Source organism: Tamandua tetradactyla, chromosome 12 (genome assembly GCF_023851605.1).
Source record: "Tamandua tetradactyla isolate mTamTet1 chromosome 12, mTamTet1.pri, whole genome shotgun sequence".
In the NCBI taxonomy this organism is placed as follows: domain Eukaryota; kingdom Metazoa; phylum Chordata; class Mammalia; order Pilosa; family Myrmecophagidae; genus Tamandua; species Tamandua tetradactyla.
In genome coordinates, this window is record NC_135338.1 from 69,697,124 (window position 1) to 69,711,735 (window position 14,612).

The 14,612-nt window shown below is 34.5% G+C and overlaps 1 protein-coding gene across 4 annotated transcripts in view; it reads right to left on the reverse strand.

The window, feature by feature from the left end:
- Nucleotides 1-14,612, reverse strand: part of ARIH1 (ariadne RBR E3 ubiquitin protein ligase 1) — a 125,455-nt gene that overhangs the window by 14,306 nt on the left and 96,537 nt on the right. For all 4 annotated transcript variants that reach the window (XM_077123868.1, XM_077123865.1, XM_077123866.1 and 1 more), the window contains 4 exons: nt 7,699-7,765; nt 6,494-6,600; nt 3,286-3,328; nt 2,397-2,468 (listed from right to left, as the gene is read on the reverse strand). In XM_077123868.1, coding sequence (XP_076979983.1) covers nt 2,397-2,468; nt 3,286-3,328; nt 6,494-6,600; nt 7,699-7,765 — 289 coding nt within the window. The remainder of the gene's footprint in view (nt 1-2,396; nt 2,469-3,285; nt 3,329-6,493; nt 6,601-7,698; nt 7,766-14,612) is intronic.

A 14,612-nucleotide genomic window follows, 5' to 3' on the forward strand; every position in this document is an offset into this window, starting at 1 on the left:
TAAATTACTCATATATTTAGGAATTTCTCTAGATGCAGAAAGAGGGCTACAGTTTTATCTAACTATTTACTGAAATTATTATGACCCTATTCTAAAAACAAAGCATATTTAAGATGCCTGAGACCTTAATAAACAATATTTAAAAATAGAATTGCTTTTTCTTTTTTGCATGGGGAAATTTTCAATTTTCCAAAAAGAATGCTTGGTATGAAATTTTTTAAAATAACAAAAAAGAAGTAACCATTTGCTTTCCTGACAGTACAGCGCATTTAGCAAGGAATTTTTATTTTTCTCATGGGCAGGCACTGGGAATGAAACCTGGCTCTCTGGGATGGCAGGTGAGAACTCTGCCTGCTGAGCCACAGTGGCCCGACCTAGCAAGGAATTCTGAATAACATGAGTTATGTTTACCATGATAGCTTTGAAAAAGTCAAAATAATACTAACAGTAACAACAACAATAATTATTATTATTTCTTTTACCATACATTCCTTAAAGATTCAGGCATTTGTTTTATGTGACAGAACTCACTGTTTCACTGCTAATGCTTTCTGGAGATAGAAAACAGTTTGCAAACTAGAGCTCAAGTATAGTTATTTTTAATTTTTGGGGGTAGTATAGAGTACTACAGTATAAAACTGGATGCTGGCCTTCATGGTTTCACTACTTATTCCTGACATCCCATGACTGAGTGACAGAACAGTGCAGAGACATAAGTAAGACTGGCCAAACAATGCAAAGAGCATTCTTTAAGCATTATCTTCGCATGTGAAAAACAATACGTGCCAGTTTGAAAGGATATATGTACCCTAGAAAAGCCATGTTTTAATCCTAATCCCATTTTGTAAAGGCAACCATTTCTTCTAATCCCTATTCAGCACTGTACATTTGAATCTGTAATTAGATCAACTCCCTGGAGATATGACTTAGAGAGTCACATCTTGATGTGATCTTCAGTGATCAAGAGTGATTGTTAAAATGGATTAGGTGGAAGTGTGTCTCTACCCATTCGGCTGGGTCCTGATTAGTTTATTGGAATCCTATAAAAAGAGGAAACATTTTGAAGAAAACAAGAGATTTGGAGAGAACTGAGAATGCTGCAGCACAACGAAGCAGAGTCCATCAGCCAGTGACCTCTGGAGATGAAGAAGGAAAACACCTCCCGGGAGCTTCATAAAACAGGAAGCCAGGAGGGAAAGCTAGCAGACGACGCCGTGTTTGCCATGTGCCCTTCCAGCTGAGAGAGAAACCCTGACTATGTTCGCCATGTGCCTTCTTACTTGAGAGAGAAACCCTGAACTTCATCGGCCTTCTTGAACCAACGTATCTTTCCCTGGATCCCTTAGATTGGACATTTCTATAGACTTGTTTTAATTGGGACATTTCCTTGGCTTTAGAACTGTAAACTAGCAACTTATTAAATTCCCCTTTTAAAAGCCATTCCATTTCTGGCATATTACATTCCAGCATCTAGCAAACTAGAACACAATATTAAAGATAAATAGCTCATGAACAGCCTATCAATCATCACTGAAATCTCTTTCTTTTCTATGGGAAGACTATAAAATTGAATTACTCTTTAATAAAGGGGGGATATTTGTAAATTTTTTATTAAGATATTGGCTGGGCACACAGTTGAGATTTAAATACCTACTTACCACTTAGTGATAGAAGAATACTCAAGATTACTTCCATTTTTAAGACATCTGTCTAGGAAGTGGTTCACGGACATAAAGAGATTCAATTTTGAAACTAGTGTCATGAGCAATATGCTTTGTGAAACAACAGCAAGAAAAAAAAAAGCCAAAGGATACCCATATTACCCCCAATTTCAATTTCTCAGGAGTCAAAATGTCTTAATAAACCATATTGTAAAAGTTTAACAGGAAGTGAAATTGAAGAAACTTGGTTACGTCCACTTACAATTTTAAAACCCAACAGTTGCTTAGTTGTTCTGCTCAAATCCTGCCATAAAGAAATGAATACTCCCTAAAAAGGTAAACACTGGAGACTTTGCAACACAGAAATGTAAATTAGTCTAACAGAACCAAGCTAGGTGTAGTAAATCCTACAATATATTTGGGCACTGAAATATAGCCAAGAACAATACACTAGAAAAACTAATGTTCTTCCTATAGAAGAAAACTTCTAAAAATAGAAAATCCTGCAGAACAGTACTCAATACACAACTCCTAAAAAAAAAAAAAAATCCAAAAATAAACTTAGTGCTGAAATAAAGGAAAATTGACTTTATTATTAAACAGGTAATTATTTTGGGAAAAACTTAACTGAGAAAAGGTCAAAAAGAAAAGCAGTGAAGTCACTGCTTTTGCTAATGCTGATATACCTATCCTTATCAGTTTCATTACCAAGAGATGCTGAAGGAAAATACCAACCTTTGTATTGGCTGCAATCCAATTAGATGTTTCACTGTCATCATCACATTTTTTAATCCACTTCTTTAACCACTGTTTGAAAACAACAACTGTTAGGACACAACAAAAGACTTAAGAAAAAGGATAGCAAATTGTTTTCAGCATTTATATACTGTCAAGCTTAAATATAAAAGCCAAAACACAAGATTATCACTGGGTTTATTTCCCACTGAACCATGAAGTCCTGTGCTTCTCATATGCAATATATATATAATCAGCCGAAGGAGGACTTTTTCTGGCTGAAGCTGAGTGGGGTAAGCCTAGAGCTTGAAATGAAGCTCCACTCCAAGGTTGTTAGTCCCCTCAGCTAATCACAAAACCTACCAACACTTTACAGTGATTATATGGATACTTTATTTAAATATGCCTATGGTTAAGCTAACTAAGATACCCATTTTTTGTTGGTTCTAAGTGTATTGTTTTTTTTTTTTAAATAACAAAATAAAAAAAGTTAAAACCTGCCAAGGAAGGTGCCTTAACCATGTTAAGTGCTTTAACCTGATAATCTCAAGCTGACTTATTTTTTTATTTTTGCATGGGCAGGCTCCAGGAAGCAGACTCATTTTTATCTTCTTACACTAAAGAATGCTCTGGAATATCTATAATCATCATCTGAAGTAAAAAGTACAAGATAAAATTTTCTATCTGCCTGGGCTGTGACTTTTAGTCATCAAGTCATAGAAGTGCCCCTTACTATATAGATAATAATTTATTAATTCATTTATTTATTTATTTTGGCACGTGCAGGCTCCGGGAATTGAACTCAGGTCTCCACCACTGAGCCACTGTGCCACTGTTGCACTGCCCCTTCTTATTATTATTTAGAAATTAAAATGCCAGGCAAACTCACCTTACATTTAACAGGATCATGCCAGTTTTCTCCACAGTTAAAGCTGTTAAGTGGCACAAAGAATTAAAAGAATTAAGTCTTACCTACTTAAGAAAGTAAAAAAACAAGTCATTTTCATGGTTCTGATTTCCACAGTATTTTCAATAGTTTTGAGTGAGAAATAAATGCAAAAGCAGGAATTGTGTCTATTTTATAATACAGTAAATTACATATTATTTAATATTATGACTAGCATGTAGTAGACACTCGATGTGTGTGAAATAAATACACGGATTGTAAGCACGATAATTTTTATATCTATAGTTCCCTGATATAACCATTCTCTAACTGAAACCAAGTTGAAATAATTTTCACTAATTTAATAATTGTTGCAAAGGCGTCTGAAATTGTATTAGAACTTACATTCCAAACAATGCTTTATCATTGTATAATAGATTTTGTATTTAACACTCTGAATGAAGAATAAGAGTTTGACTTTGTAGGGTGATTACAAAATTTAATACTAACGCATAGGAAACAAAATGTGGAAAGTAAACATCTTTGTATAATCCAAATAAATAAACCTCAACCCTCTGAGAGAAGAGGTACTGGGCAAGATATAAAACAAAAAGTGGAACTAAACATTCTCTAAGGATGTATTAATTTTTAAAAAATATTTTTATTGTAAAAACTTAACATATAAACGTGTTTTGACATAAAAACATTCCATACATGGTGTACACTCAATGGCTTACAGTATCATCACAGTTGTATATTCATCACTATGATTATTTTTTGAACATTTGCATCACTTCAGCAAATAGAGAAAAAACAAAAATCTCATATATACCATAGGCCTCACCCCTCCCTCTCATTGACCACTAGTGTTTCCATTTACCTATTTTACCCTTTGTCTCCCCCATTTTATTTATTTATTTATATCCATATTTTTTACTCAAAGGATGTACTGTTAAATCATTTTTCTTTTCTACGCTGGCAGTACATGAAATTGTGAAAAACAGGAATTAAGAATGAACACAAATATTTAAGAAAAATAACCATGGAATGGCTGATTAATAATTAGCTAATCAAGTGATTTAGGAAAGCCAAAAATTCTTTGCAAAAGAGAGAAAGTAGTAATCAATTAAATGAAGTTAAGATAATGGCTACAACTGGAAAAGTAGAAAACAGGATGGAGTAGGGAACCAGAGAGCTTCAAATATATCTGTCATGTTTTATTTCTTAACAAAAACAAAATACTAATTTTGGTCAAGGTGAGTTATAGATACATTGCTGTCATTGTTAACCCGCTATTCTCTACCCTGAAATGTTTTATACTAAAAATACATTTGAAAGTAGGCATGAAATAAATTAGACCCCATACTTTGATTACAGGGTAAACTCTGCAAGAATAATGCACATTTAATCTTAGAACTATCTATTAAAACAGCATGCATTTTACTAATAGTATTTATTACACGCCTTAGTGAATTTACTTGCCCTTTGTGGAAATTTTATTAATGATGTGTAATTCTAATTCTGTAGATGTTTGGAGATTAAAAAAAAAAAAGGCATGGAATACCAATAAAATATCGATTTCTTAGCTCTAGAGCCCTTTGGCTTGGTTTTTCACTTCTATAAGATCTTCAAAGGAAAAGAAGAGCATCTTAACTTTATCTTGATATTGGAAATTTCTTATTAAGTAGAATCTAGAATTCAGTGGCTATAGAATACTATAGAACTCCAACAGCCCAGATTACCAAGAAAGCTGGGACAGATCAGCCATAGGAAAAGTTAAACACGTGAGAGTTAAAAGAAAAAAAAATTTTTTTTTTTTTTGCATTTTATGTCCTAAGATATAATATGAAAGTAGAGCAAGAAATCAGAGGGAACAAAAAATAATTTGACAAAATAAGCAATCAACTAACTAATAGTAGAAAAACTGAGCTCTTGTCCCAAATCTGTAGGCTTATTTGTTTCAGTGGCGCTTATAGGAAAATTTTTGTAAGAATGAGGTGCCACTGTGGAAAAGTCTGGTGGTTCCTCAAAGTTAAAGAAAGAACTACCAATAAAACCTGGCAATCCAACTTCTAGGAATATACCAAATGAACTGAAAGCAGGGACAAATATCTGTACACCAATGCTCACAGAAGCATTATGCATAATTGCCAAAAGGTGGAAGGAACCTAAATATCATCAGTAAATGAATGGGTAAACAAAATATGATAAATACAATGGAATATTCTTCAGCTATAAAATGGAATGAACTTCTGATACTTGCTACAACACAGATGAACCTTAAAGACATCATGCTGAGTGAAATAAATCAGGTATAACGGATCAGATACTATGAGTACACTTTCATTAAATGGCAAGGATATACAAGTTTACAGAAACAGACACTACGCTGGGAGGGGTAGCCGGGGCAGGAGGAAAGGGCAGTTCATGCATACTGGGTGGAGGGTTTCTGTTTGGGATGATGGGAAAGTTCTGATAATGGATGGTGGTGAGAGTAGCACAACATTGTTAATGTGATTAATCCCACTGAATGGTATTCTTGGGAGGGGCTAGGATGGGAAAGGTTACATTGTGTATGTTTCCATCTTTAGGAAAGAAAAAAAGAGACAATGATAGTTGAATATACTACATGACTGTGGACTAAATCTAATAATGGAGGAGAAAATGTCCAAAAGGACATGATTAGAATTAATGGGGAAAAAAGTATAATACAGATTAAGCATTTCTTCAATTTTAAACTTCTTGAACTTGATAACTGAACTTAAGGTGTTTACATATGTATATATAATCCTTGAAATATACATGAAAATACTAAGCATTCTAACAGCAAAGTACATATGATCCACTCCTAAAATGTTTAGAGGATGGATGAATGGATGGACTGATTCAGCAAATATGGTAAAAGTTCATTGTTGGAAACGGCTATCTGGGTTGGAGGTATCTTGGAGTTCTCTGTACCGATTTTGTATTATTTTGCAAATGTTCTATAAGTTTGAAATTATTTCAAAATAAAAAGTTAAAGAAAATTGTGTAAGAAGCAACTTTTGCATCAAATTCTTTTTTAAAGAAATATATACACTATTTTAAAGGAACAACACTCACACCTTCCCTGCCTAAAGTAAATAATTTTTCTTGTACTATTTCACTGCCAAAATTAGAAGAAATAGAAAACCTATGTGCATAATTCCAAATTAGGAAATCACTTGCTTACCAAAACTGGCGCCCACATTTGCAGCGAACAGGTTTAGCATCAGGATATTGGACTTTAACAACATGGTGGCAATCTGGGGCAGGACACCACTTTAACAGTCGATTGCACTAAAATACAAGTTGCAAAAGAAAGAGGATGGAAAATTTCCTAGAACACAAAGCAATTATTTATACTGCTTCCCTAGTGTAAGGTGTAGAGAGCCACTCGAAGGGCAGAGGTGTGATGGTAACATGAGCATATAAAAATCTGCTGACAATAGTCTTCTATGTGCTGCTTTTGCATGCATTGTTTCTCTAAAATTACAGATCTCTCGATCGGATTTGACAAAAGAGAAGAGTAACTTTAAGAAGCACTCATTTGTTTATGGTTCTATCTCAGGGCAATTTTCATACGACTTGAAAACATTAGATAGGCTGCTTCTACTCAGGAAAGGTAAACAGATACTACACAATAGTTCTTAGTGCTTCTAAGAACAAAAGCCAGTACCTAATCCACAGGCAAGAGTGCATTTTAGTTTCACCAAAAGAAATAAAACTTTCGAAGTATTTTTAATATGGACCCAAACATGGCTCAAGCAATACTCAGCATCAGACCTCGAAAGTCCATTGCCCACTTGAAAAATTATACTATTCCTAAAATAGGCTGTTTCCTAGAAGATATGACCTTTGGTTTAATCCCTAACAGAAATGAAAATTTTCTAGAAGTAAGATTCCATACTGATGCTCTTATACAAAGGTCAGGAAACTTTTATTGTAAAAAGCTAGATGATAACACTTCTGCTCTGATATAAGAAAGGAATTATAACTATAGCATTTTCTTTATAAACAAGATTTACAGGCAATGGCACCTAAAACAAGCAGAGAAATATGCAGGGTCAGAATCCCAAATATGATTAAACATGACATGATTAATAATCTGCTATAATTCTTCACTAGGGATAAAGACAGATAAAAAATGAATATAATAAAAATTTCATCATCAAAACTCAGGATCTCCAAAGAGAGATCTACTTAGCACTCTGTCACATTCCTTTGAGATATAATAAAGGTGCTTGGGTATGCTTTAAAAATAAAACCCATAATTCAAGTTTATGGTAAGAGTGACAAGTGTTTCTTACTGTCAAGAGTAGAAGAAAATCAGTAATATTTCTATTAACAAACAGCTCCCTTTTTTAAAGGAGGGGAATCCTGAGAGAAATCACTTACCTCTACAAAGCTATTAGTTATTAAATGCTGATACTTTAATTTAACTTTTGAATCTGTGATCAGGCGCCTGAAACCAAAGAATAAAAAGTTTATTACAGAAAGATATTTTCTATATTTGTAAAATACAATTTAAATTGTGCATGTTATGGCTATAAAAACTGCCATGAAACGAAAATACTGAAATGCTCATATGCTACCAAAAATATAATTGTACGGCTCAAAACAGTAATTTCAGAGTTTCCAAAGTTTTATTTTAGAACCTTTTCCCCCACGTTCTTTATACTCTATTCCACTTTTACTACTTACTGTGTATTGCTACGTTTAGGTCCCTTTCAATGTTTTTTTGACAGAAATATTAAGAAATGGATTCAGGATTTGTGATAACTAAAGTTTACATAATTGTGAGGGCCTCCCTTGTTTCAAATATTTCATTTCAATTTACCAGAAATGCTTACTGATTGCAACCTGATTTCACTTTTCCATGAAAAACACACTATAATTCACAATTTCTGTAACCCATGAAAGTGAGGAACCTCGATGCTTAGTTTCATTTAGTGAACACCATTGTAAGAAAATGGTATCAAAAATAAAAAAAAAAAAAAAAGGAAGGAAGGAAGGAAGAAAAGAGGGCAACTACTGCCAAAGTCAGGAAGAATTGTATGGACCAGGTATATAGTTCAACCCCACCAAAATCTTTAAAATGACCAAGAAAGCTTTGTATGATTTGATCCCACTTAACTCTTGATCATCACATCTCATCAGTCTCCTTCCACAGGGCCTCACACCATCCTGTGCCACTTTCAGTATACTCCACTCACATTTGCTTTATTTCCTAAAAAATATTAAGTACTATTCCTTTTTCAGAGGCTTTGCATATGGCTGCCTCCTTTGGAAAGGAAAGACAAGTATAATAAGTAATGGTGGTAGGGCTCTTAGATGGGACTGTCTGGGTTTGAATATGGGCCTTACAATTCATGAGGTATAAAGTGAGGTCAAGTTATTTGACTTCTCTATGCCTCAGCCTATTATTTATTAATCTGTAAAAATGGATAATAGAAATAATAGACTCGTGAGACTAGAACAGTGCCGAGCAAATGATAAGCACTCAATATAGATGCCATAATTATTAACTTCAATAAGCTAAAAGATAGGTCTCAGCATTAAAAGCACTCACTCCTGAAGATCTTCCCTGACACCTCACCACACCAGTCTAGATGTGGAACCCTCTCAGTTCTTACAACAGCCTACCACATTTCCTCTTCAGAATTTGCCATAATTTTAATTGGAAAGCTTTCTGTATAATTTTTCTACGTCTGTCTTCTTCTTCTCCTACCCAAAATAATCAAAAAGTTTTGTGAAAAGATCCTCTCTGTCCAGCACAGTATTTGATCTATAGGAAATGTTCAACAAATATTTTCTAATGAATAAACCTGCATACTTTGCAGATGTTGAAACTGAGGTCCAAAAATAATTAGGGAGTTTGGTGGTTCCTCAAAAAATTAAACACAGAATTACCATATGAACCAGTATTTCCACACTTAGGTACATATCCAAGAAAAAACATGCAAAAACTTGCATATGAACGTTCATGGCATTATCTATAATAACCAAAAAAGTAAGAACAATCAAATGTCTATCAACTGATGAATAGATAAATGTGGAATATCTACACAATGGAATATTATTCAGCTCAGAAAAAGGAATTAAGCACTAATACATAATATAACATGAATGAGCCTTGACAACATTACATCAAATGAAAGTAGTCACAAAAGGCCACATAATATATAATGCCACTTATATGAAATGTTCAGAACAGGCAAATCCATACAGACAGAAAGCAGATTATTACTTGCTAGGGCTACAAGAAGAGAGAATGGGGAATGACTGCTTAGTGAATACAGGCTTGTTTGTTATATTCCAAGGTGATCAAAAAATTCTGGAATTAGTGGTGATGGTTGTACAATACTGCGAATAAACTAAAAGCCACTGAATTGTACATTTAAATGATTAAAATGTTGAATTTGATGTTATATGACTTTTACCTCAGTTAAAAAAAAATTAATCAAAGAACCAGTTATTAGATAACACCAATTCCCAAAAGAACACAGTCTCCTTCTAATACCCTTAATGGTTCTGTGCTGTGATAAATCCCAGTGATCTTTTGTAGCGGATCCTAGCCTATGTGACTATCTAAAACTTCTTTTGGCCCATCAGGACTGGGAAGAACAAAGGCCAGCCGAAGTTATTAAGCCTAGGATTCTATCTTAGTTTATCTGATGAGTGAGAAAGGAAAAAAAGTATCACCCTGATCATTAATAAGCTAACGTTCTTAATGCAGACCTGTTGCCATCATTTAAACTGAAAATTGCTATTATGGCAACTCTCCTAGCAAAAGGCAGCTCTCCATAAAGGTAAACAAAATGACTTCTACTGAATGCATACTATACATGCTGGACAATGTATCTTTGAGTTTTAGAACAATAACCCACTTTTACAAAAGAGTTAACCAGAGAGCTGGGATTTGAAACCAGGTGACTTTAAACACAAGGATTTTTTTTTCTACTTCCAACTGCTAAACCTTCCTTACACAGCAGTATGAATGAATCAACATTATGCTTCAATTTAAGACCAATGATAAAGAATAAAATTTCTTGAAAAAGGGCCCCTTACATCATGTAAAAATACAGAAGCTTATAAAGAAGCAACCTCATCATGCTGGAATAACTACTCATCTAGACTTATTTCCATTTTTAAAAATGTATCATATATTATTTTAAAAACAGAACTTACTCTATATAGCTTTACCTCTTTTTTATAAACAAAGTTTCACTCAAATTTCTAATTGTAAAAATAAATAAGGGAGTGCAAGGGTAGTTCAGTGGTAGAATTCTTACCTGCCATGCAGGAAACCTGTGTTTGATTCCCGGTCCATTTACTTTCCAAAAAACAAACAGGCAAAACAAACAAAAAATTCAACAAATGGTGCTGCAATAATGGGATACTCACGTTGAAAAATAATGAAATGTGACCCCGTCATTCAGTATAGAAAATAAATAACTAAATAGATAGTAAATAAAACATTATCTGCCACCTGAAAACATCTAATCATGATCAAATGTTAAATGATCTTGCAGCCACCCTTAACTCATATGTTGCTCTCATACTCCATAATTAAACACTGACTCAACTTTGAAAACATATACCAAAACAACCATTTCTCACTATTCTGATTCAAACCACCATTATCTCTCACCTGGACTGCTGAAATAGTCTCCAAACTAACTCCTTGCTCCCCACTTGTCTTTTCTAAATTTAATTTAATTTTAATTAAATTCTTTTGTATGCTGTGTGGTGGTGGTCACATCTATTCTTTTGAATAGCCTATTATCACAGCACGATTTGTTGAAAAATTTTTTTTTTAGTGTGGGGAGCGTATGGGCTCCCCAGGTTTCCTGCATGGCAGGTGAGAATCCATCCTACCACTAAACTGCCCATCACCCCTCTCCCCCATTTGTCTTTTTCACACCAAGTTAGAAGCAATCCTCTCTATGTCTATCAAGTAGCCAAAACCTTCTCACGGCTCTAAGAGTAAACGCCAAAGCCCTTATACCTTACAATGCCCTGTGTAAGACAACCTGGTTTATGTACCTCATCCTTACCCTTTCCTGTCACTCCTTCAATCTGTAAGTTTATATTTATATAGTTTAATAACATTTTAAAAAATTTAAATTACTAATAATTATGACCAATTTATTCCCTGTCTAAATTCTTTGCTTTATTAACTAGCAAAACTTGACAAATGGTTTCATTTTCCATTTCAATGACACTAGGAAATTACTTCACTATCAACTTTAGTTCTAATCCCCTGGGCATACAATATTTTAAAACAGATAGTATTCTATATCTTTTGTACCAAATTTCCTAGTTAGAATATGGAAGTTAATGCTTTTCTATGTTTTCTCAAGGAGAAATGATGAGGGGCATTCAATTTATTCACTGAGACGTACAATTTGAAGGTCACATGTTTCCAAACATTATCCATAAATTCTCAATGGACTGCCTTAAAAATAAATACAACCCTGGAATAAGCAAGGATTTCTTAAGGAGCAATAATCATAAATGGATGAATTAGACTCCATAAAATTAAGAACTGTTGGTCATCAAAAGAAATCACTGAGAGAAAAGGTAAGCCATGCACTGGGAAAAGACAACAGCTGCAAAACATAGTTAAGAATGGGCTTGAATTGGTACTTCATAAAAGAAAACAAAAAAATAAAATATCCCTTCCAGACAGCTAAGATTTCAAAAAGACTGACAATACAAGTGTGAATGAGGACTAGAAGTCTCATATATAGCTAGGAGGAGGGCAGGAGTGTAGATACAACCACTTTGGAAAACTATCTGGCAGTATCTATTAAATCCAACTCCTAAGAATATACCCAGGAGAAAACATACATATCAGAATATTCTTTGGCAGCTTTTTCACAGTTTGCAAAAGCCAGTCAACAAATCCCAATAACAAGAAAACAAACTAAAAAAAACACATACAGATACACTGAACGATATGCACAGATTTCAAAGACATTATGCCAACTGAAGGAGTCACACACACAAACACACACACAAAGTGCATGGTACACAATAATTGCATTCATACCATGTTCAAGAACAGGCAAACTAGCTGACAGCGACTGAAAGGATATGCTTCCAGGGTGAAATGGTTACTAACTAGGAAAGGGTGCAAGGATAAACATTCTGGATTCTAGAAAAGTTTTATACCGTGATCTAGGTGGTACATTAGACTAATGTTCTTCATACATTTTATTGAATGTACTGTAAGATTTATTAAAACAATATGTAGCTAATTGACCCTACTATAATTAAATAAGAATGACATTTTCCACTGCACAAGATGAGATGCTCTACTGCACTACCATTAACCTACAGAGTTTTTCTCTTGCCCCATTTTTGCTCAATTACTAAAGGTCTAGGTAGCATCACAACCCTATTTGTGATTTTTAAGGTTATTGATGGAACGTAAAAATTTATAGTCTGATTTGGATGCTTGGAACATTCACTTTGGAGAGCAAAGATTAAGAGGATTACATTTTCCTCTCCAGGTCCATTCAACTACTTGGTTGTACAATTAATATTTTACTCAGAACATTGTAGACGTATAGATTAACAATTTTTTGGATGAAACAATTGACAAAACATGAAAGAATCAGTTACAGAAAAGAAAGTTGACTATTGTTAAAAGGAAAATTTTGACTTTTCCAGGCCAATGGTGAATTAGCCAGTAGAGATGTATATTATCTACACCATGTAACTTTCTAAAAAATCTCGTGTATCACTTAGTTTTTTAAAAAGCATTTGGCATAATTCTGCCAGAAGTGAGTGGTAGTGAAAGTTCTTGCCATACACTGTCTATCTGTTTCTAAAACACATATATGAAAATAAATCTTACTAGTTTTTAGTCATACCTCACAGGATAATGAACCAGACATCAGAATTGAAGGTATGTTAACAAAAACACTGATTAAACAAGATGAGAATAAAGATATCATTTGAAGGTCATGAAAGACTTCTTAAGATAGAGGCTTATCTATATCATTCCTCTAAAATTACTAGAGATGCTATATATAGTAAGAAAAATTTAGGCCCTAAACGACAACAAAAAACTTCAACTACTAGAATAGAATAGAAATAGTTGAATAGATGAGATTTATTTGATCATAAGTAATACATATTTAGAGAAATAGGTCTCATTAATCTCATGAATGATCAAGGGCAAATCTTGGGACTAAAACAATGTTCTCAAGATATGTTTCCTTCCTAAACAGAGGTTTTTGTGGCTGTGTATCTTCAAAGGCTTGACTGCCTCTGGATACAGCGGCGGGACTTTTCAGGCTGCAACTGCCCCAGGCATAGGCAGAAGTGAGCTCTTTTGGGGGCTTATCTGGAGCCTGTGCCTTCCCCAGGGGAGGGGTGAAGCCCCACCCAGGTGGAATTCCTCCATCAAGGAATTCAGACACCAGGGCTTGGTAATTTGAAGCCATTAAAACCAGCCTACAACCTCTCCTCTGTCTCCACCATGCCCCCAGCAGGGAGAGTCTGCCAAAGTTAAAGGTACCGCATCATCTTATGTTGGTGGGACCTGCAGGCAGACAAGCGCCACATACTGGACAGGATAAGAAAAACAGAATCCAGAGACTTCACAGGAAAGTCTTTCAACCTGCTGGGTCTCACCCTTAGGGAAAACCGACGCAGGTGACTCTTTCCTCCTGATAGGAGGCTGGTTTGGTCTGGGAAAATCTGGTTGGGGTCTGTAATATCTAAGTAGACCCTCCAAAGTGTGTGTGTGTGTGTGGGGAAGGCACCACACAAGCGGGGCAAGAAACAAGAACTGAAAAATTCTCCTCTGTTAAACAAAACTTAAGCTAAAGGTCCAAATAAACCTGAACGGAATGTCAAAGAACAGATAGACAACAAATTTAACCAGCAAGAAAACCCTAGATAAAAGAAGTGAAAGCAATCTTCAGAATAAACTAATTAAGGTAATTAAATGCCTAGATGCCAGCAAAAAATAATAAATCACACTAGGAAAATTGAAGATATGGCCCAGTCAAAGGAACAAAACAACAATTCAAATGACACACAGGAGCTGAAACAATTAATTCAGAATATACGAACAGACATGGAAAACTTCATCAAAAACCAAATCAATGAATTGAGGGCGGATATAAAGAAGGCAAGGAAAGAACAAAAAGAAGAAACTGAAAGTCTGAAAAAACAAATCACAGAACTTATGGGAATGAAAGACACAGTAGAACAGATGAAAAAAACAATGGAAATCTATAATGGTAGATTTCGAGAGACAGAACATAGGATTTCTGAACTGGAGGACGGAA